The following is a 22,696-nucleotide window of genomic DNA, read 5'->3' on the forward strand; positions in this document are numbered from 1 at the left end:
CAGTTCTGAAATAACAGGATTTTGAGCCTCCTTAGGTCTCAGAAGATGTACTTATTATGTGACCCTGAGGCAAATTGTGAGGCCTCTCAGGCTCTCGTTTTCCTTTTCCATAAGATGAAGATAACAGCACGTTGCCAGCTGATTCTTGTGAGCCTCATAATGTGTATGAAAATGCTGTGAAAACCAAGGCCCTCCACACATGGCAAAAGCTGTTATCACTGCCTACATTGTGAACTCCAGTTTAAAGAATGTGGACAGTTCCTTAAAGTTCTTTGTTTGTTTTGACCTATGGGTGGTTAAAAAAAAAGAGAGAGAGAAAAAGAAAAGTGATACTAATCAGATAAATAGGATTCAGCTTGCCCAGTCCACCTAATTCTCTTGTTTCTCCAAGCGCAAATTCAGGTGAATTTCATATCTTTTAATGGTGGAACTCGGAAGTTTCTTGGGGGTCGCTGTGAGATACAGCCAAGTGTTTCATCTTAAGGAGCCAGAGCTAAATCATGATCCGAGATAGGTCGCTCCCCCCTGCATCAAGCCTCGCAAGGTCCATCTTTTCTGTCTGACCTGAAGGAAGGCTGTGCATGGAGAGGCAGGTCTTTTCATTCACTAGAGCCCCTCCGCCCCCAGATCCCCCTCATTCTTCGCGTTTGCTGCCTGGAGACCCTGGGGATGCTGGGAGATTCCTGTGTGCAGATGCTGAGCTCTAGGGTTAGGCAATGAGGATGGTATGTGAGGAGGCTCACGTGGCCTGCAGGGCGAAGTCCGGGCCACTTTGATTTCAAGGGAAACTAGCTGTCCCCGTGCCTTTCGGCCGGCACGTTGGGAGCTGCCCGTCCAGCTCCCGTTTGCATTTCGGCTCTTCCTGGTGATGACAAATCGAGCGGCTGTTCGGGCCGCGTGCAAGAAGCTCTTCTGCAAACACTGCCGCTTTGTCTCCTGCCCCATCTCGCCTTGAACCCGGCACAGAGCGGCCACTGTGTCCTCCCCAGGCCAGAGCCCCTCCTGAGTGTTAGGGGTCTTTTGTTCAGAAGCTCCCCGGTTCTGGAGCACTGTACGTCGTGGCTGCGGTCCAGCGTGAGTGTTTGGGAAGGAGAAGAATGCAGATTTTCGGGTGTTTTGAAACCTCACCCAAGTCGCTGACGAAATGGAGCGTGAGTGAAGTTAATTCTGCGTTCTGGAGAAAGAAAAGTGAGGTGAAGACGAGACAGCCCATTTGTCCTGTTTCAAAAACCAGCTCCGAATGTGGACCCTACTGCTTGCCTTCGGTGAAGGAAGCCAGATGAGCACGTCATTTGGTTCATTTGTGTGCGTGTAGAACTCTTTTGTGTGTTTTCCTCTGTTTGGTCTGCAGAGGGAGTTTCCTTAATATGAGGTATGTGTGAATTTCTGGAAATCGCTCGACTGAGATTCTCCGGAAGGCAGTCCAGCTATGGAAAGGCTTAACTGCCACAGGCAAGGTGCGGCCGGAGGCGTGATAAGAGACTCCTCACGGCAGTGTTGCTGCTTGCTGAGTGGCCTCAAGCTGTCCTCCTTTATCTCGTTTGTTCTAAGTCCAAAGGATCAGCGCTGCCTATAAAACCAACTGCTGATTACCTGCTTCCACACTGTATCCACAGACGCTCACATTTCTTTTTCTTAAGTCTTATTAACAGAGTGACAGATGCACAGGTTAAAAAAATGAAATAGGGCAAGACCCTTATTATGAAAATCCAGGCCACTGCTGCCTGTCACCTTCTTTTGTGTCCCGCTTCTGAAAGGTAACCATTTCATCATCTTATGCTGCTTAGTTTTTTTTTAGTAGACTTTTAGAGCAGTTTTAGGTTCACAGCAAAACTGAGCAGAAAGTACAGAGATTTCCCATATGCCCCCTGCTCCCACCCACACACGGCCTCGCCCACCAGCAGCGTCCCGCACCAGAGCGGTGGGCCTGTTAACAGTCGATGGGCCTACATGTCATCATCACCCAGAGTCCATAGTTTGCATCAGGGCTCATTCTTGGAGTTTGTACATTATATGGGTTTAGACAAATGTATAACAACATATATCCATCATCTAAGTATTTTACGGAAGAGCTTCACCGCCCATAAAATATTTCACACTCTGCCTGTTCATCCCCGCCCCCCTTAAAAGCCTGGCAATCACTGATCTCTTTTCCTGTCTCCATAGTTTTGCCTTTTCCAGAATGTCATGTTGTTGGAATCGTACAGAATGTAGCCTTTTTCAAATTGGCCTCTTTCACTTAGTCATATGCATTGAAGGTTCTTCTGTGTCTTTTCATGGCTTGATAGCTCATTTCTTTTTAGCACTGATTAATATTCCATTGGCTGATGTACCACAGTTTATCCATTCCCCCACCGAAGGACATCTTGGTTGCTTCCAAGTTTTGGCAACTGTGACGAAAGCTGCTATCGATATCCATGTGCAGGTTTTTGTGCGGACATAAATGTTCAGCTCATTTGGGTAAATACCAAGGAGTGCAGTTGCTGGACTGCACAGCAAGAGTATATTTGGTTTTGTAAGAAACCACCACTCTGTCTTCCTGAGTGGCTGTACCACTTTGCGTGCCCACCAGCAAGGTATGCGTTCCTGTTGGTCCACGTCTTCACCAGCATTTGGTGTCAGTGTTTGAGGTTTTAGCGATTCTAATAGGTGTGCAGTGGTATCTCACTGTTGTTTTAATTTGCAATTCTCTAATGACATACGACACTGAGCATCTTTTCATATGCTTACTTGCCATCTGTATATCTTGCTTGGTGTCTGTTCACATATTTTGCCCATTAATTAGATCGTTCATTTTCCTATTGTTGAGTTCTCTGTGTATTTTGGATAACAGTTCTTGATCAGATACGTCTTTGGCAAATTTTTTCACCCCGTCTGTGGCTTGTCTAATCATTCTCTTGACATTGCTTTTTTTTTTTTTTTTTTTGCGGTACGCAGGCCTCTCACTGTTGTGGCCTCTCCCGCTGTGGAGCACAGGCTCCGGACGCGCAGGCTCAGCGGCCATGGCTCACGGGCCCAGCCGCTCCGCGGCATGTGGGATTCTCCCAGACCAGGGCACGAACCCGTGTCCCCCTCATCGGCAGGCGAACGGACTCTCAACCACTGCGCCCCCAGGGAAGCCCCGACATTGCTATATTTTAATTTTTCAAGTTTAGACGTTTTGTGGATTCCTGCTGTGTTAGATGAGGATTTAACTCATAACATTTCACCTCCTCCCAGTGTCATAATATCACTATTCTTAGCTCCTTTCGTGGTTACCTCTTTTATTTTAATAATGTATTTCATCTTTTTTTCTTGTTTTGTCAACTGTATTTAGTATCTTGGACTCTCCATTTGTAAGATGAGGATGGATATTATTGTCTCCACCCCTCTCTGCCAGCTCTCTCCACCTTGTCTTCTACCTCCCAATTTCTTTCATCTGTACTTTAACTTTTTTTGCTAACAAGGATGATACTATTCAAATGTTCTATAAAATAGTCTTTCCTACTTTGGGTCTTTCCTACTTGGTGTCAATTTAAGTAGTATTAATGTTTTTATGACTACATAGATAGTCTTCCTTGCAGAGTGAAGTCATGTGCTATGATTTTGTTACCTTTCTTATGTGGCTTCTTGTTTTTATGAGGTTTCTGTTTTCTTCACCATGTTTATTATACCGTCATTCCCCTCCCCCACCCCCCCGTACTCATCATCCGATGAGGTGTTCTGTTAAAGAAATTCCCTTCTTAGGCACTTTGTCCTCTCACCCAGCTTGGGCTTGTTCTCCAGACTTGCTCCATGGTTACCATCTTGGACTTCCCTTGAACGCTTTCCTCTGATAGGGCCGTGCTTCCTGGATCACTCCTCCTCTTCTCTGTGATTTGTTTCCTTGTTTTCCTGGAGCACATCCTCAAATGACTTCCTCAGAAAGGGTGTTCACAATTTAATTTTCTGAGACTTTGCGTGTTTTGAAACGTGTTTTCCACCTCTCTGATTGATTTATAGTTAGATTGGGTATAGAATTCTAGGTTGAAAATCATTTTCCCACAGAACTCTGAAGGCGTTTACTTTGTTGCCTTCTAGCATTCAGTATTACCTGTACATGATGATGGCCAGTCTCATTCTCAGTTCACACCCCTTCCCTAAACTTTCAGGCATTCTTGGTATTTTGAAACTTTAAAAAATATTTATCTATCTCCATGTAGATCTTTTTGCCTGACACGAATTCTGGGGACTCAACATTCTTCAACTTTGGGGAATTGTGTGTCCGTTCTTTGATTATTTCCTCCACTCCGTTCCCACTGATCTATAGTTCTGGAACTCCTATTAATTGATTATTTGATTGCCTGGATTGGCCCTCTGTGTTTATCTTTTCTGTTTTCATCTTGTTTCGATTCTCTTGTACACATTGAGAGAGTTCCTTGATTTTGCATTCCATTCCTTCCATTGAATTCTTTTAATTTGAAAAACATATTTAAATATTCTGAGAGCTTCTTCTTGTTTTATCTCTGTTCCTTTTCCATAGTGTCCTGGCCTTGTTTTAGTGGATGTGTGTCACCTTGAATCTCAATGGCAAGACTTTCCCTGAGTGCCTTCTGCCAGTTAGCCTTCTACCTCACCCTCCCTGCACTCCAGGGCCTTTGCCCATTCTGTTCACACTTTCCTAGCCTTCCTTTCTCCCTTTTATCTAGCTTGAGGTATTTTTGTGGTAATTCAGTTATGCTTATGAAGTTGTTTGATATTCAGATGTTGCTCAGAGGAGAGGACCCTATGAGAGAAGGGATGTAGAAGTCATCAGTATGTAGGTGATGTTTAAAATCATGGCACTGAGTAGAAGCACCAAGAAAATATTTGTAATAAGAGAAGGGAAAAGGCCCAGGACTGAGATCTGAGGAATTCCGGCATGCAGAGAGCGGGGAGGGGGAGGAACCAGACAGGGGGTGGCTGCTGAGGTCAGAGAGAGTAGGTCAGCGTGTGACATCGGAGGCATGTGTCAAAAAGGGAGGTATTGTTCCCGCCCTGCTGAGCGGATTGGAAACGCCCATTGCAGTGGAGGTCACTGATGAACTGGCATTTGGTTGAGTAATGGGAGTGGGCAGAGGAGGGGATATAGGGGGAGACATGAAGGCCACCAGTAAACACAGCTTGGGGCAGGATTCTGCTGGGAGGGGGAGGGGCAGATCAGAGATGAGCTGGAGGAAGATGTGGATTCAGATTTTTTTTTTTATTCTTTTAAAAAATTTTTAATTTTATTGTATAGTTGATTTACAGTGTTGCGTTAGTTTCAGGCATACAACAAAGTGATTTGGTTATACATATATAATTATCTATTCTTTTTCAGATTCTTTTCCATTATAGGTTATTACAGGATATTGAGTATAGTTCCCTGTGCTATACAGTAGGTCCTTGTTATTTACCTGTTTTTTTTTCCTTTTTTTTTTTTTTGCGGTATGTGGGCCTCTCACTGTTGTGGCCTCTTCTGTTGCGGAGCACAGGCTCCGGACGCGCAGGCTCAGCGGCCATGGCTCACGGGCCCAGCCGCTCTGCGGCATGTGAGATCTTCCCGGACCGGGGCACAAACCCGTGTCCCCTGCATCGGCAGGTGGACCCTCAACCACTGCGCCACCAGGGAAGCCCTTTTTTTCTTTTTTAATACATTTATTTATTTATTTTTGGCTGCATTGGGTCTTCGTTGCTGCGTGTGGGCTTTCTCTAGTTGCAGTGAGCGGGGGCTACTCTTCATTGCAGTGCACGGGCTTCTCATTGCGGTGGCTTCTCTTGTTGCAGAGCACGGGCTCTAGGCGCGTGGGCTTCAGTAGTTGTGGCACACGGGCTCAGCAGCTGTGGCACATGGGCTCTAGAGCGCTGGCTGAGTAGTTGTGGCGCACAGGCTTAGTAGCTCTGCGGCATGTGGGATCTTCCTGGACCAGGGCTCGAACCCGTGTTCCCTACATTGGCAGGCGGATTCTTAACCACTGCACCACCAGGGAAGTCCCTATTTATCTGTTTTATATACAGTGGTGTGTGTCTGTTAATCCCAAACTCCTAATTTATCCCTTTCTCCCCTTTTCCCCCTGCTAACCATAAGTTTGTTTTCTATGTCTATGAGTCTGTTTCTGTTTTGTAAAGAAGTTCATTTGTATCATTTTTAAAAGATTCCACGTATAAGGGATATCGTATGATATTTCTCTTTCTCTGTCTGGCTTACTTCACTTAGTATGATAATCTCTAGGTCTATCCGTGTTGTTTCAAATAGCATTATTTCATTCTTTTTTATGACTGAGTAGTATTCCATTTGTGTGTGTGTGTGTGTGTGTGTGTGTGCGTATCTCACATTTTCTTTATCCATTCATTCGTCACTGGACACTTAGGTTGTTTCCATGTCTTGGCTGTTGTAAATAGTGCTGCTGTGAACATAGGGGTGCATGTATCTTTTAAATTAAAGAGAATTCAGTGTGTTTAAATGCCAGTCTGAAGTATCCAGTGGAAAGAGAATGATACCACAAGTCACATGTGTATTGGGGACACTGGCTAGGGCTCAGTGGGGGTGGTGGAGAGCAGAAACACCCAAATAGTGAGTATGGTTGGCTGTGTGCTTAGAGATTATGCATGACCTTGGAGTGACCTTGAAGCCACCGGAAGAGGTTTGACGTTGATGCAGCAGACGAGAGGAAATACCTACAGATTCTGGAACAGAAAAATGAGAGTTTTTTAAGGGTTACTGATCCAGAACATCTCAGAGGTGGGAGAGGCTGGAATCAGGAAGCCCTGTGAGAACATTTCAGAAATTTCAACAGAACATGCCAAGGACCTGGCCTAGATTCAATACTGAAGGGAAGGGAAAAATATGGAGACTTTTCCAAAACCAGTTAATACGTTTGAGTGACCGACTGGTTGCTTACAAAAAGAAAGGGGGAGGGAAGTTTTAAATATGTTTTCAAGGTTCCTTGAACGGGAGAACCTGAAAAACATTTGGTGCCAGTGTCAAACGTGAATAAAAAGAGGGAAGATTCTCACAAGTGAGCCGCCGGCCAAGAGCGGAGAGGGACAAGGAGCCTGGGGAAATTATTGGAACTTTCCGAGAAAAGGGTTATGAAGACTTAACAGTAGGGGCTTCCCTGGTGGGGCAGTGGTTGAAAATCCTCCTGCCAATGCAGGGAGCACGGGTTTGAGCCCTGGTCCGGGAAGATCCCACATGCCGCAGAGCAACTAGGCCTGTGAGCCACAACTACTGAGCCTGCGCGTCTGGAGCCTGTGCTCTGCAACAAGAGAGGCCGTAATAGTGAGAGGCCCACGCACCGCGATGAAGAGTGGCCCCCGCTTGCCACAATTAGAGAAAGCCCACGCACAGAAACCAAGACCCAACACAGCCAAAAATAAATAAATTAATTAAAAAAACAAAAAAGTACCAATGCCACCGTGGATGTGAGGATTAAATTAGTCAGTGCTTTAAAAAAAAAAAAAAAACAGTAAAGACTAACCTAGTAGTTTAGATTTTTAGACACAGAACGAGTGAGTCCCCTTGTGTTTAGGAGGCAGGGCAACAGGCGTGTGACGATGTGAACCACGTGTATCTTCCGGAGAGCAGGTCCTCGAATCCTTGGTGCCTAAACCAAAGGTTAATCGCTTACTTCAGAATGCCACCGTTTCCCTCACCCGTGCACGTTAGAACAGCCCCAGTAGCATGTTCTTTAGGTAAGATGAGGAAGTCAGAAAGGGACTGAAAATATTTTATCTTCAGCTCCTGAGAATCACTTCTGAAAACCTGGTCCATGATTGAAATGATCGCGCTATTGTTACTCACAACGTGCTTTTTGTTCTGTGGAAAGATTAATTTTTCCCACCCCCTTCTCCCTCTGTGTGTTGGCATGATAGGATTTTTCCCTCCTCTTTTTTTCTTTATTGCATAAATGTAACTATAAAAAGAAACAGGAAAATTACTCACAGTCCGGCCAGCTTAACACTCTCCTGTTGTGTTCTCTCTTCCTTTCCCGTGTGTGTCTCTGTGATACGTAGTTGGGTGCACCTGTGATCAACCACCGTACAATACAGTTTTTCATTTGGCATTGTGAAATGTGACACGTCACACGCGGCTTAAAAAAATGATCACATTAGGTGGGGCTTGCTTTTACTTTAACTTCTTGCAGTTGGACTACCAGCCTCGGTTAGGAGTAAGCCGCGCTCTGGTGTGAGGAGGGGAAGAAGACGAAAGATTCAGGGCGCCAGCTGAGCCGGGCCCTGTCCATGGACCCAGGCTTCCCGCCACCTTTGCTGTCGCCCTGCCCCGCTGTCCTGTGCGAGGGAGTGTGCCCAGGATGGATGGCTCCGTGGTGAGCCTTCTGAACTCAGTACTTGAAGGAGAACTGAGAAGAGGAACCCTTCTGGTGGATGACATCATAAGCTGGGGGACCGCCCCCCTGCCAGTGACAGTGCCGGGGTGTCTGAGCACAGGTGGGGGAGCGACACCCACCTTAGTTTGGTCTGATGATGAATTTTAGCAACCCTCTCAACTTAACCTCGGCTCGTTACAGTTTCTGAAAAGATGTGTCCAGAGATGGGAAGAGGCTTTCAGAAGATCAGGGGGCAAATTATACTGATCTTCCGGGGATGAAGTGGCAAGAACGGAAAAAGGAGCAGATGTGGTACAAGTATAGCTGGACTGTGTGCTTCATAATCTACAACTGGATGCATTTCATAATGTCCTTTGGTTTGATGTAAGCAAATTCCTAGTGGTTTAGATAAGGCATAAGTAACACCAAGTGGCGAACAGACCAAGATTTGTTGGCAAAAGGAAGGACTGAAGCTGTAGCTGAGAATGATGCCTGGGTTGGTCTACGGTCCTCTGTCATTCTTCCCAAACCAACAAATAGCTGAAAAGGAGCCTTACTTTTAGTGGTGTTATTAGGAATGGAAAACGCCTCTATGACAGTCAGTCCTGGACTCTCAGCCTTGCCTGTTCTGACTGTAATTATGTTGAAACTTTAGTTACCCTCCAGTTTTCATTATGGTCTTGCCAAGATTACTTCACTCCAGAGGGCTGGTGTTACTAAAATGTTTTATCGCTTAGTGGTTTTAATCTTCATTTTACAAGAATAATTAAATGCATCTTTTCTTCATCACTGTTTAGCGTGATGGCAAGTGAGGCGTCTGGACACCTACATGCACTACATGTGTATTATCGTGCTCTTAGCTTTCTGGTAGCTTAATTTGGAAAAGTTAACTTAAAAACCATAACTTTGCAGTGTATGAATATGACAGTTTAGCCTTTATTATGTCAAAGTTTTCAAAGCACTCAGCCGTCAGACACTTAGCAGAGGACGCCACCCGCCTCCACTTCATCCCCTCGGATTCTGGGATGCTGGGAGATGCAGCTGCTCATGTCTCAGTAGCTGTCTTGGCAGTGGGTTCAGAGCTGTTTCACCACAGTGGTTTCTGCTTCTGCCTCAGAAGACGGAGGCCTCTGCCAGCCTGTGGGCGCGTCCCTGCTCCCAACCCTCCCTACACAGCAGAGGCCTCCAACCCACGGTGCAAATGTATAAGTTACTGCGATCGGCTGTGATTCATCAAATGTCTTTTGAGTTTGTAAAAGAGGTCCAGATTTTTCATTTTATACTTTAACCTCCAAGGGGGTTTTATTTCTAGAGCATTTAGGAGATCGATGTCTGGGTTTTCACCCCTAGAATTTTTTTTGACATCGTCTAGAGTAGTATAAGTGAAAATTAAAAATGTAGTATAGATGAAGACTAAAAAATAACGATGGTGGTATAGGGGAAAATAACAAATAGTTCCGTACCTTACATTTCCCGTTATAAGTATTCGAAATCCTGAATCATTTCCATGTTATGTAAATCCGTTTGGCATTGAAAACCATACCATAGATGAACATACTGGGCCCTTATCCTGTTGGTTCCTGTTTCTATATGAATATAAATGCACACAGCATTCACACTTAGGTTAAAAATAATAGGTCATTGAATCAGATCCGTGTCTCCTTAGTATTATTTGGGTCTTATGATTTCTTCATCGAATTTGTGCTCAGTCAAAATATGTTAATGATAGGGCTTCCCTGGTGGCGCAGTGGTTGAGAGTCGCCTGCCGATGCAGGGGACACGGGTTCGTGCCCCGGTCCGGGAAGATCCCACATGCCGCGGAGCAGCTGGGCCCGTGAGCCATGGCCGCTGAGCCTGCGCGTCCGGAGCCTGTGCTCCGCAACAGAAGAGGCCACAACAGTAAGAGGCCCGCGTACCGCAAAAAAAAAAAAAAAAAAAGTTAATGATAAAATTTTTTTGAGTGTTTATTTAGGAATTCACAACAATCCTGTATTTCGTTTAGTTGCCAGGACTCTCAGTTCAGATGTATTCTGTTGCAAGTTACAGAAAACCCAGTTCAGGGTGACTCATGAAGGGTGACTGTTGGCTTGTGTAATTGGAAGGCTAGGGGTAGGGCCAGCCTCAGGGTGACTGGTGCACAGCTCCACAGTCCACTAAGAGCTCGGTTTCCTTCTTTCTACCCTGCATCCTCACCTTCCTCTTGTGATGGTGGTTGCCAGCCATCGCCAGACTTAACACGATTGCTCACCCGTGTCCAGTATGTTTTAGAAACTCGCCCAGGAAACCTCTCCTTGTGTCTCATGGACCTTGACTGGGGGGCTCGTGCTGTGCCTTGAACCAGCAGCCATGGCTGGGGATGGGGTTATGCTGAGGAGCTCAGCTTGTAGTCAGCTCCCCGCTGAAGTACAGGTACAGAAACCCCAGTCAGAGCCGGGTAGTTACTTAGGGGAGGGGGATGGAGGGAGGCAACAGCCGCCCTGCTCACCGTGCCCTGTAGTTGGAGTTGTTTATACAAGTGCTCGCTGGGTTTCACTGGTTTCTCCTTCTCTCTTCAGGGGCTGTGGCAGCAGCCAAGCGGACAGGCATTCCCACCCCTCGAGAACTCGCAGTAGCTGTCTCGAGAGAGAGAACGCTGCCACGCGGTCCCTCCAACTCCAGGAAAGCGGTATCCAGCCCCACCTCTTCCAGCACGCCCACCCCCACCAAGCACGTGCGGGCCACTCCCACGAGACCCAGGCCGGAGCACGAAGACGCAGAGAAGGCCGCGCTCGAGTCCCAGGTTCGGGAACTCTTGGCAGAAGCCAAAGAGAAAGATGGTGAAATTAACAGGCTCCGAAGTGAACTCAAGAAATGGATGGAGAAGTGGACTCAGAACACCGAAGGGGCTGACGCTTTGGACCCAAGTGTGGACGGAGCGTCAGTCTTGCCGGGTGACTCGGAGCCTTTGATCAGAGCCCTCGAGGAGAAGAACAAGAACTTCCAGAAAGAGCTCGCTGAGCTTGAGGATGAAAACCGGGCCTTGAAGGAGAAACTGACTTATTTTGAGCATTCCCCAAATTCAGAGGGGGGAGCGAGTCACACGGGGGACAGCAGCTGCCGGACGTCGGTAACTCAGGAGTCCAGCTTCGGGAGCCCGATGGGAAATGAGTTGTCGGGCGAAATGGACGTGTGTAAAAAAGGCCCACACGAAGGTGTGTTGCGGACGTCGGGCTCTTCGAGCAGCGATGTCACCAAGGCTTCCTTGTCCCCGGACGCCTCCGACTTCGAGCACATCCCAGCAGACGCCCCTCCGGGGCCCCTGTCCCCCGCCGGGAGCCTCGTCAAGAGCTCCAGGTGCTTGGCGGCTGGCAGCTCCCCGCACACCGCGAGCGAGCTGTCCCTGGCGTCCCTGACGGAGAAGATCCACAGGATGGAGGAAAACCACCACAGCACTGCCGAGGAGCTGCAGGCCACGTTGCAGGAGCTGTCGGACCAGCAGCAGATGGTGCAGGAATTGACGGCTGAAAACGAGAAGCTGACGGACGAGAAGACGCTCCTGGAAGCGTCCTTTCATCAGCATCGGGAGAGGGCGGAGCAGCTGAGTCAGGAGAACGAGAAGCTGATGACCCTCCTGCAGGAGCGAGTCAAGAGCGGGGAGCTCAGCACCCAGGAAGGAAAAATCCTGGAGCTGGAGCAGAATTGCACGGAGATCCTGGAGCAGGGCCGCTTCGAGCGGGAGAAGCTGCTCAACATGCAGCAGCAGCTGACCTGCCGTCTGAGGAAGGGCGGGGAGGACCGGGGGGCTCTGGAGACAGTCCGGCTCCTGGAGGAGGAGAACGGGGAACGGACCACCTTCCTGGAGCCGGAACGGCGCGACAGCGGGACCATGGCCGAGACCCTGGAGGAGTGTCGGGTTCCCTTGGAAGGGCTCAAGGTGGAGAACGGGTCTCTGAAGGCGCACCTGGAGAATGAGAAGCCGAAAGCCGTAGAGACCAGCCCCCCGGGGCACACGGCCGAGGGCTGTGAGGTTCAGGAGATGTTGACGGTGGCCCGAGCCGAGAAGGACCAGCTGGAACAGTCCTGCGCGGAGCTCAGACAGGAACTGCTGAAGGCACGTGGTGAGGTTAAGCGTGTCTCAAGCCTGCTGTCCAAGGTAAGGGGCGTTCTCTCTGCCAGTGTTTGCTCATCCTTGAAAGCGCAGCCCTCCTCGGCCTTTAGAGGCACACGGCACAGAGAATCAGGCCCTCGATTTCATTCATAATCCAGCATTCTAGCCTGAAGATCTGTCAGAGTCCAGACAGACTGGGGATGCAGAAACGAGACACCCCAGTTTCTGGCTGCAGCAGTTGAATGTGTAGTGGGGATATAGTGAGTCTGATGCAGGGATAAAGATGATGTGGGATTAAAGAGCATCGCAGAGGACAGCCCGGAGTCCAGTGCCCAGAGGAACACCTAGAAAAACGTGGATAAAGGAGGTAGTAGTGCCGGAGGACTTGCTGGAAGAGGTGGCAGTAAGCTGAGTCTTGAAGGAATGAGTGAGAGGCATCCAGGTCTCTCAGATACCATGCTTTGGGCACCTAGGAACAGAAAATTAAAACCACCCCAAGTTTCCCCACCAAGTAATGCTATAACCACTATTTTGGTGTTTTCTTCCAGATGTGTGTGTGTGTGTGTGTGTGTGTGTGTGTGTGTGTGTGTGTCTGTGTGTGTCCCACAAGTTAAAACAAATTTTTTTTAGAGTCATCCTGTGTATATTAAGTTTTTAAAAATCTGATGTTTCCTGAGCGTGTTATTAACTATTAACTATTAGTTAATCATTAACTCTTCATTAACTATTAACTAATAGTTAATAACTATTAACTATTATCATTAACTATTCTTTGAAACATGATGTTGAAGGCCAGATAGTACTCTGTTCTATAAATATTTCCTAAGTACTTTGCTAGTCACCTGTTGTTGAACATTTTTGTTCTTTTCCAGTCTTTCAATAGTGTAAATCATTTTTTATCTCTCTGACTTAGGAAAAATTCCTACTCATTGACTTACTGTGTCAGAGTATGACTGTTTTAAGGACTTTGAATGCATTTGGCCAGATTGGCCGCCAGGAGTGTGACACAGGTGTGCTCCCACCAGCAGAGGGATTCCCTGACCCGTAGCCAACACTTGGTATCAAGTTGTTGGGTCATTCAGATCTGGTTTTCATTTCTTCTTTGACCCTTCCCCTTTTTACTTAGAAAGATCTTCCCCAACCCAGGATCGAATAAATGATCACCACCTTCATTTTTAAAAATAATCCTTTAATCAGTCTGGACCTTTGTTCTATGGTGAAGATTGCTGGTGCTTGTGTGATATTCTTTTTTTTATATATAAATTTATTTATTTATTCATTTTTGGCTACATTGTGTCTTCGTTGCTGCGCATGGGCTTTCTCTAGTTGAGGTGAGCGGGGGCTACTCTTTCTTGCAGTGCGCGGGCCTCTCATTGCGGTGGCCTCTCCTGTTGTGGAGCACAAGCTCTAGGCACATGGGCTTCAGCAGTTGTGGCATGCAGGCTCAGTAGTTGTGGCTCGCAGGCTCTAGAGCGCAGGCTCAGTAGTTGTGGCACACGGGTGCGGTTGCTCTGCGGCATGTGGGATCTTCCCGGACTAGGACTCGAACCCGTGTCCCCTGCATTGGCAGGCGGATTCTCAACCACTGTGCCACCAGGGAAGCCCAATTGTGTGATATTCTGCCCACCCACAGAGCAGTGCTGGAAAAGTGTAGACAGGTGGCTTCCAATTTCCTGTTTCCTCTAAGCTCTGGGTCTGTGATTTAGGGGTCCCTTGGTGAGAGAACTTGAAAACATCTTCCCACCTTATTTCAGAGGCTGTCACTCTTTTAAGAAACAAATTTGCCCTGAACCCCCAGGGGGATTTCTCTTTCCTGCTTTATCTGCCTTAAGAATTGTCACTGATTGACAGTTGAGCCTGATTCTGGCATTGGGCCGATCTGAGTGGTGGGCAGTGTTAGAAGTTTTTATCATTGTGTTCTGAATTCACAGCATTTTATTGAAAGTGTGGAAGCGGTACCCTTGGCAGGTACTAGCCAGGTGCCCATGTGAACTGTCGGTTGGTAATTTGTAGCTTTACATTGAGATTTCGTGTCTGGAATAATCCCCCCTCTGTTACTCTGTTGCAAAATGTTTGATCTCCCAGGCAACTTTCTTGAAGTCCTCCCTCAGTCCTTCATCTGTCTCTTTGTTATTTCCATTGGCATTACATTAAATACGTGCATCAGCGAGAAATAATTTGGCATCTTAAGACAATAGCTTATTTTTCTGATCAAAAAGTTGTATATTCATCACAGAAGGTTTAGAAAATACAGAAAAGTTTTAAGAAGAAAATAAATATTACCTTTAATCTCACTACTTGGAGGAAAAAAATGCCGCTAACATTTTTACTCTTTGTCTTTTCAGACATTTTCCTAGGTTAAGCACATTTTGACATGCATACAAACTTGAACTGGCATAATTACAATATTTAATCTTCCAATTCAGGGGAACAGAGTATGTCACTCCACATTCTGTGAACACAAAGACCCAGTTGGATTAGTTTATCAGTTCTCCTATTAATCTCTTTCTGATTAATTTGTTTCTACTTTTATCTTTATCAGTTCTTTCATCCTACCTTTTGTATATTTCTTTGGTTTCTTCTTAGTTTCTTGAGTAGAATTCTTTGTTCATTTAAGTTTATCCTTTCTTGGTTGATAGTATAAGTATTTAAAGCTATGAATTTGCCCCTTATTATAGCTTTGGCTAAATGAAGACAGTAAAGTCTAGAATTTTCTAGGATAAATGGAGTCTATTTTGGAGAGAAAGAAAAAGCATTTTTTTAATATATATGCTTTAAATCAAGCTGTTTATTATATTATTTGTATATTCCATATCTTTATTAATTGCTTGCTGATTAGAATGATCACATACTTGACAGTAGGATGAAAAAGGTCCTAGCTAGTATTTTGACATGAGTTGGAGGTAAAAGGTGTGAGGCATGATGTCACAGATTGAGATCTTAGGTCTGTGATTTTGTGCTTGTACACAGAGAAGTTGTAACTTCTAATCTTTATGCCCTTTTCTGTTACGTAGGAAAGTAAAACCCAGATCTCCTAGCCTAATAGCTTATTGTAGCCCCACCGAAGCATATCAACTGACCCACCAGCAACCGTGAATTTAGATGGTAAGACGTAGGGATTCTTGCCCAAAGGAAACCAGAGCACTTTTAGCACAAAACTCTAATGAGGATATAAATGCTGGATCAGCTAGAACGCTTGGGTCCTCCTGACTCAGCTGATGGTTAATTTGGTGACCATGGGCCCCTTCCAAGTGTACAGTAGAAGCGTGATGGTAGAGGGATCCTGGCCTTGTTCCTGATTTAAAGGGAGTGCTTTCAGCATTTCATCATGAAGGATGTCCATGGTAGGCATTGGCTGTATACCTTTTATTGAGTTATGCAAGTATTTTGCGAAGAATTAGTGTTTTAACTTCATTGCTTGTTTTTAAAAAAAGGATGGGGATTGAATTTTTCTATATTTGCTGTAGACCTTAGACATCTGTAAGATCTATGCAGTAGATCTTGTACATCTACTAAAATCTTATAGTTTTTATAATCATAATGAGTTTTCTCCTTTAATGTGTGAATGAGGTAGATTAGGGTAACAGACTTTCTAAGGCAGTCTGACGTTAAGCCACTTTTGCATTCCTGGGTAAATTCTAAGTCTCCAGTTCTCAACTGCTTCACTGGACACTTTGCATAGAACTTTCAAACGTAACCTCCTTAAGCAGAGGCCAGGGTGGCTGTCCTCTTTGTCACCAAGCAGACTGCGTGGTGCTGAACAGCTCTTGCCCTTGAGCCCTGCATCCGTCCACCTGATTCTTGGCAGAAGGTGAATATTACGAGAAAAGAACAAAATAACCTATTTACAGAGAGGAAAGGCAATGCCAAACCATCCTGTGACCTTTTAGATTTAGTAAATCTGGAGAAGTCTCCAGTTTAGATACGTTACTTAAGTGACTCAGATACTGTTAGAAGAGCCTCGGAGAGGCCTTAAAAAGTACTTTTTTCTGGTACGGGGCGAGGGGGTGGGGTGCGTGTGTGTCAGTTCCTCATACAGTGAGTGGACAGTTGGCGGGTGTGTTTGTTAATGGTGTGAATGTTTTGTAGGCTTTCTCTTCCTCTCATTTCTTTGTCTTCAGCTAATGTCTTCATTCTTTGAGCTTCTTTGACATCCATTATATAACTTTGCTGGCAGCTTTCTGTGTGAGTATGTAACCTACCTCTGCACAGCTTTGAGGGAGGGGCTGATTTCCACAGAATCCTGAGGTCTCGGCCTCCTGCGATCGCACAAGTGCCTGCCCCAGCCAGCCAGGGACGTGGAGTTGGACCACATCATTGTTTCCAGACTATAATGCAACCCAGGTTTACATTTTTTTGACTTTCAAGTTTTCATTCATTTGGGATCTTGATGTCAAGCCAGAGAATTTATAAGGCTTGGAACCTAGACATTTTCAGAGAAAACACTGATGTTTTTCCCCTCCTGAGGTTGAAAGCTTATAGGTGGTATCCTTTGAAATTCAGTTCTTTCTGCAAAAACTCAGGTGTTTTGTCCCGAGGAGTAAGGGGATCGTAAAGAAACACTTGCTGTGAATGGTCGGGGAAAACTAGAGGTGACATGATGATCGTGCGACCAGCGTTGGTCACCAAGGCAGAATAATTAGGGTAGCTACTGGCCACAAACGGCAAAAGCAGAATTCGAGAGGACGGCGTGGCCAACTGGATGATCCTGTCTCCGTGACTGAGAATAGGACCCTGCCAGGACTGGAGGGACCTGGACCCTGCCTTAAATAGCAGGTGGTCCGTGAGGATACCCAGGTGACGCTTTGGACCGTGAGAAACAGACCCCTGGTGTCGGTGCCCGAGCCGGCAGGTGCGCACTGCACTCCGTAACCCAGAGCCTGGGATCCAGGCGGGGTAGCGTCACGGCTCCAGGCTGGCGGCTCCGTGACCCTCTCAGCCCTCCTGCCTGGGGTGCAGGTGAGCGCGACCTCTTCAGCCTCTGGTCCCCACGGTCCCTGCAGGCAGGAGGCTCTCAGTCCCGTGGGAAGAACTTTCCCTGGGAGCCCCTCAGCAGCCCTCCCTTTATACTTGGTCAGAACTGGGTCACACACCCTCCCTTGGTCACCTTCCCTGAAATCACAGGATCACAGCCTGATTCCTGAATAAATGGGCGTTCTAAGTAAGAAAAGAAGGGGGAGTGGCCCCTGGGTAGGTGAGCCGTTGCCACAGCCAGCAGGACTCCGCGTGGTCACTTCCCCACCCGTCTGCTTGTCTGCTTCCCCCTCCAGCCTCGGCCCCTTCACTGCCCTCCCACCACCCCCACCCCCGCCGGGCGCAGTTCTCGCCCTCAGGTGTGGCTGCCCCCTTCCTCCCCCCGCAGGTCCTGTCTTAAGCTTTAGGTCTCAACTGCAGTGTCCCTTCTTTAGGGAGACCCTCAGCTCTGGGGGGCTGTGGGCTTGTGGACCCAGGTGATCATGTCCCGAATGAGATGGGGCCTCTTGCCCGCCTCGGGCACCTCGGTGGTGCTGAGTTGGGCCTGAGCGCCATTCTCTTCTTTAACGTGACCGCAGGACTGGTCTCTGAAGCCTCTGGCCACCCCAGCGCTCACCTCCCCGGTGAGATCTTGGGAAACACCTCGGGGAGCATCACAGCCCTGGCTTCGGAAGGTCTCCTCGAGGGTTCCCCGGTGAAATACAGATTTTTTACCCTCTTCCTTGAGTTTTCCGTCGCCATTTTTCTTTTTCCAGAACAAAAGTGCAGACTGAGTTAGCCTGTCTATTCCCTGTCCCGTGCAGAGTAGCACTGTAAAAAAATAGTGCAAACGTAGGCCAGAGTGAATGAGACCCGGCTCTCCATCAGCGGTGTCTGCTCAGAACAGGGCCAAGAGTCAGCAGAAGGAGTTTTGGAATAACCAAGTTCGATGTAAAACAAACACAACAAAATAACACACGCTCATGGTACAGTTACTCAAGCCGTCATACTATGTACAGTCGTGACATGTGACTTCTTCTGTGTATTAAGCACCCGGTAAATGCTTGTTGAGTGAGTGAGTAAATGAATGAAGGAGTGAATGTCAGAGAAACTCGCAACAGAATTAGGAGAGCGAGGCTGCTAGAATTTTATATCAGTATGTTAAAAAATAAAAGTTTGTCGTATTTTAATAACAGCTTCCGTTTTAGTAGGCACTCTTAGGGCCTTTAGGTCATTTAATCTCACTTAATCGTCGTAGTTTTAGGCTGTAGGTACTGTCATTATCTATTTTTTTTTCCGTTGAGGAAACTGAGGCAGAGAATGATGAAGTTACGAGGCTTAATTAATTAACTGATGAAGGCCAGGATTCAAAGTCGGGTCTGACCCCCGAGCTCTTAGTCTTCATCCCTGACTTACGCTGCTTCCTGGTTACGTGACAGTAAAGAGGAGAGAGAGAGAACCATCGAAAGCAGACCTTAAGGGCTCAAATACAGTGTAGTCTTATGGGGGCCAAAGCCCTTTGGTTTGAAGAAAGCAACCGGTTGGGTCTCGATGAACCAGGAAACATTTTCTTACGTGCAAACACAGTAGAGAAGTTCTCAGCGAAAAGCTGAGTCATCAAGACACGTCCTCCTGTTTGATTTATAACCTGAATCTTGAGGGGAGTCAGGGTTACCCAGGTGTGTCGGTGGGGCGGGGACAGCGGGAATGCCGCAGGAAGAGAACAGCAAGTTCTCGGCCGCCGATCAAGGAAGTGGTTTGCAGTCGCTGAGTGCACGGTGGCCACCTGCGGTGGGCCTGGAGGAGACCCAGTCGAGAGCTTTGAACTGTACCCTCAAGCCAGTGGGAGCCTCTGAAGAATTTTTTTTTTAATGCCAGCTTTATGGAGATACAATTCATATAAAGTGTACAAGTCTGTGGGGGTTAGTATATTCTCAGAGTTGTGCAGCCGTCGCCACCATCACTTTTAGAGCGTATTTATCACCTTGTACCTGGGAGCAGTCACCTCCTCGGTATCCCCTCCCCCGCAGCCCCTGGCAACCACGGCTGCTCTATTTTCTGTCCCTGGACATTTCATCTAAATGGAGTTGAAGTCTGTGGCCTTTTGCGTCTGGCTTCTTTCCCTTGACGTAACGTTTTCGAGGTTCATCCGCATCGTACCGTGAGCCAGAACTTCATTCCTGCTTAGAGCTGAGCAATAGTCCGTTGTCCGGACGGACCACGTTTTGTTTATCCCTTCGTCAGTTGATGGACAGGCGGGTCGTTTGGGGGTGTGCAGGAGAGAGGAGGGGTTCAGTTCATTGCAGATCTCTGGCTGTGTCACTGACGGCGTGGTTGTGCTGCTTACCGTAAGGTGGGGTGTCATGGAACACGGAGCGGGTTTGAGGAGGGACGGCTGTCGGACGTGGGAGTAGTGGAGCCAGAAGGGACGTCCAGGCCGGCAAAGCCCGGCTGCTCTCGGAACCTGCTGACCCAGCCACGGGCAGATGCTGAGGCGGGACGGGGATGCCCCCGAGTCCAGGAGGCCCCTCCATTCTCGTGCCCGAGGACCCCTGGCTCCTCCGGTATCCGAGACACAGGAAGAATACGAGTAGGAGGACACCCTGCATTTACCTCTGCTGGGGTTCGCAAAGCGTCTCAGTGGCGTCGGGGGGACACGTCCTTGCAGGTAGGGTGGGTAGGATTCTAAACTTGCCGTCACCACCCTCTGCCCGTGTAGACGACCCTCCCCCGCCGTGGTCAGATCACCTGGTGGTGAAACCATGCCAACCGCTTGTCCACTCCCCTGGGAAAGAATCTAGGGGTGTGTGTGGTGCCCCCCGTGGCCAGCCCAGGAATGCTCTGTAGTATCTGGGGGGACGGGGGGCGCCCCCAGGGCCCCCAGCACCGAAGCCCTCCTCTCCCGAGCACCCCACTGGAGCCCCTCCCCGAACCCGCCCTCTGTGGGGAAAGCCACCGCCTTCCGGGGTGAGTGCCCCCATGGCTCATCCACTGGGGGTGAGGGCGTGGGGAAAGGCCTGGCCCTTGGCCCTTGCTTCAGCGTGGGGCAGCCCTGGAGGGCGTCCTGGGGCAGAACTGCCCTGGGAGGAGCTGAGCCTCTGCTGTGACCGCTCCACCGCTGCCCCCCTCTGCCGCCGGCCCTGCCGCCGGCCCTGCAGGTGTGGGTCTCCACAGTGCTCCCGGGTGAGTTCCTTGTGCACAGCCCAGATCTCAGGGTCAGTTTCCCTGGGAACAGTCCTCTGACAATAGCGGGTCCTCAGTTTCAGTGTCTGACAGGCCAGAGGGAAGGTGGTGAGCCTTGCTGAGATCCCAGCCCCGTCCGTCGGGCTCAGGCTGAGCCCCGCAAGACAGTCCCTCTTGAGTGGTCTCTGCTGCCACCTGCCTTTGCTGGTTGTCAGAGCAGCAGGGATGGCTTTAAGCGCCACCTTTCCTGGGCTCCCAGGGAATTCATCTGACATATTTGTGGTGCAGTTCTGCACGGCCCATTTCTAGAGAAAGTTGGCTTCTGAAGAGGAGAGGTGCTTGGAACACGTGAGTAATTTCTCACTTTAAAGGGAAGCGTTGGACAGAAACCACGTCACCGGGTGTGTGAGCGCCGAGTGCGGTTCTTGGACTAGAGGAGCTGGGCTCAGGGGAACTGGCTGGGTGCGGGGGCAGCTGGAACCCGACAGTCGTCAGGGGCAGGCTGCTGGTCTGAGCGGCTGAACAGACTGTTCTTTTCAGATGATTGAATTTTTCTCTCCATTAGTTTACTCTGTGAGAGGAATATAACAGTACCTCCCTGTTACTACCCAGCCCCTGGGGGAAGAGTTGTGAAGCTACTTAGGGTTTTTCTTTTTCTTCTTCTTTTAAATAAAAGAGCTTTCCAGAATACATGGCTAAACTTGAGAGAATTATCCCCAAATCAAGAAGGAAGAGCGATGTGTGTAATTTGGAAGAGTGCACTCACTGGCGTATGGGTTGGCTGGCCTCAGCTGTACTCGGCACACATCACAGGGGCCCCTCCCCACCGCTGAGCTTACACTAGTGCCTGTGCTCATGACCCCAACACGGAGGACGTAACGGGAGGCCAGAGCCGCTGAGAGGCCGGCAGCCTCTGCTGCACGCAGAGACCTCCTCAGGCCCTCGGCCTTGCCTCACCTGGTCACATCCTCCCGTTTTAGTCCCAGCCAAGTAATGGGCGTGTTTCTAGACCCCAGGGGAGCAGCCCTCAGCCTGAGGGTTCCATGATGTGGAGCCTGGTCACTCTGCAGAAGAAAAGCCAGGTCTGACTCGGGATGCAAGACTCACAGGTGCCCTCCGTGGCTGCGTTTTTTTTTTTTTTTTTTTTGCGGTATGCGGGCCCCTCTCACTGTTGTGGCCTCTCCCATTGCAGAGCACATGCTCCGTTCACGCAGGCTCAGCGGCCATGGCTCATGGGCCCAGCCGCTCCGCGGCACGTGGGATCTTCCCGGACCGGAGCACGAACCTGCGTCCCCTGCATCGGCAGGCGGACTCTCAACCACTGCACCACCAGGGGAGCCCTGTGGCTGCTTTTTAAAGGCTGCCAGACGTCAGCCTTCTAGTAGCCAAGGTGTAGTGGTTCTTTATCTTTAGGAGTTGCCTTCTGTTTATTAAAGTAGCTATCATAGAACGTAAGACTTCTGGCCTTTTCCATGTGTTGTAATTTTCTTGGACCTGTATTATCATTTAATGTGCATACACGAAGACAGAGAGAAATACTAGTTTCCTTCGCATGCCTACCATGTGCCAGGCACTGTGATAAACTCGTGAAGCGCACTGTTTCATTTAATTGTTCAGATGAGGAAACTGAGGCAGGGAGCTGGAAGGATACAGGACTTGGTCTGGCAGAACTGGGATTTAAACTCTGCAGTCCGGCTCTGGGCCTGCAGCCTCCGCTCCTTGGATGTCACGCAGCAGCCTTCAGGCTCCTGACCCCCCTGCAGCAATGGGCATGGCCCTCCAGAGCCACCCTTTCTCACCATCACTCTCCCCCTTACCTTGCCCACACCGGCGCTCGCTCTATCTCTCTTTCTCTCCCCCCCCCCCCCCCCCCCCCGTCGTCTCTCTCTCGCTCTCTTCCTCGCTCTGTCTCTCTGCTCCTCCCTTCTTCCCTTCCTTCCTTAGTTATCCTTTGTCACAACCTCCCAGTTGAAAGCCAGTGCAATACTGCCCTCCAGTGTTTGTTTATTCATTCATCAGCTACTCGTTAGATGCCTCCTATGGGTCTGGCGGTGTTGGCACCAGGGATAGATACACAGGGGAAGACTGCAGATGGGCTCTGTCCCCACAGAGCTTACGGCCTACACGTGTTGTACATTAAATGCAATTGGAAAAAAATTGTATCATA

At 48.4% G+C, this 22,696-nt stretch overlaps 1 protein-coding gene and 1 long non-coding RNA gene across 7 annotated transcripts in view; one reads left to right on the plus strand and one right to left on the minus strand.

The window, feature by feature from the left end:
• The window catches only part of LOC137212254 (uncharacterized), a 317,962-nt gene that overhangs the window by 224,743 nt on the left and 70,523 nt on the right, over positions 1 to 22,696 (minus strand). The gene's annotated exons all lie outside the window — the stretch shown is intronic.
• SPECC1 (sperm antigen with calponin homology and coiled-coil domains 1) overlaps positions 1 to 22,696 on the plus strand; it is a 246,070-nt gene that overhangs the window by 142,021 nt on the left and 81,353 nt on the right. For all 6 annotated transcript variants that reach the window (XM_067715414.1, XM_067715412.1, XM_067715413.1 and 3 more), the window contains one exon: positions 10,862 to 12,438. In XM_067715414.1, coding sequence (XP_067571515.1) covers positions 10,862 to 12,438 — 1,577 coding nt within the window. The remainder of the gene's footprint in view (positions 1 to 10,861; positions 12,439 to 22,696) is intronic.

This window comes from Pseudorca crassidens, chromosome 19 (genome assembly GCF_039906515.1).
Source record: "Pseudorca crassidens isolate mPseCra1 chromosome 19, mPseCra1.hap1, whole genome shotgun sequence".
NCBI lineage: Eukaryota > Metazoa > Chordata > Mammalia > Artiodactyla > Delphinidae > Pseudorca > Pseudorca crassidens.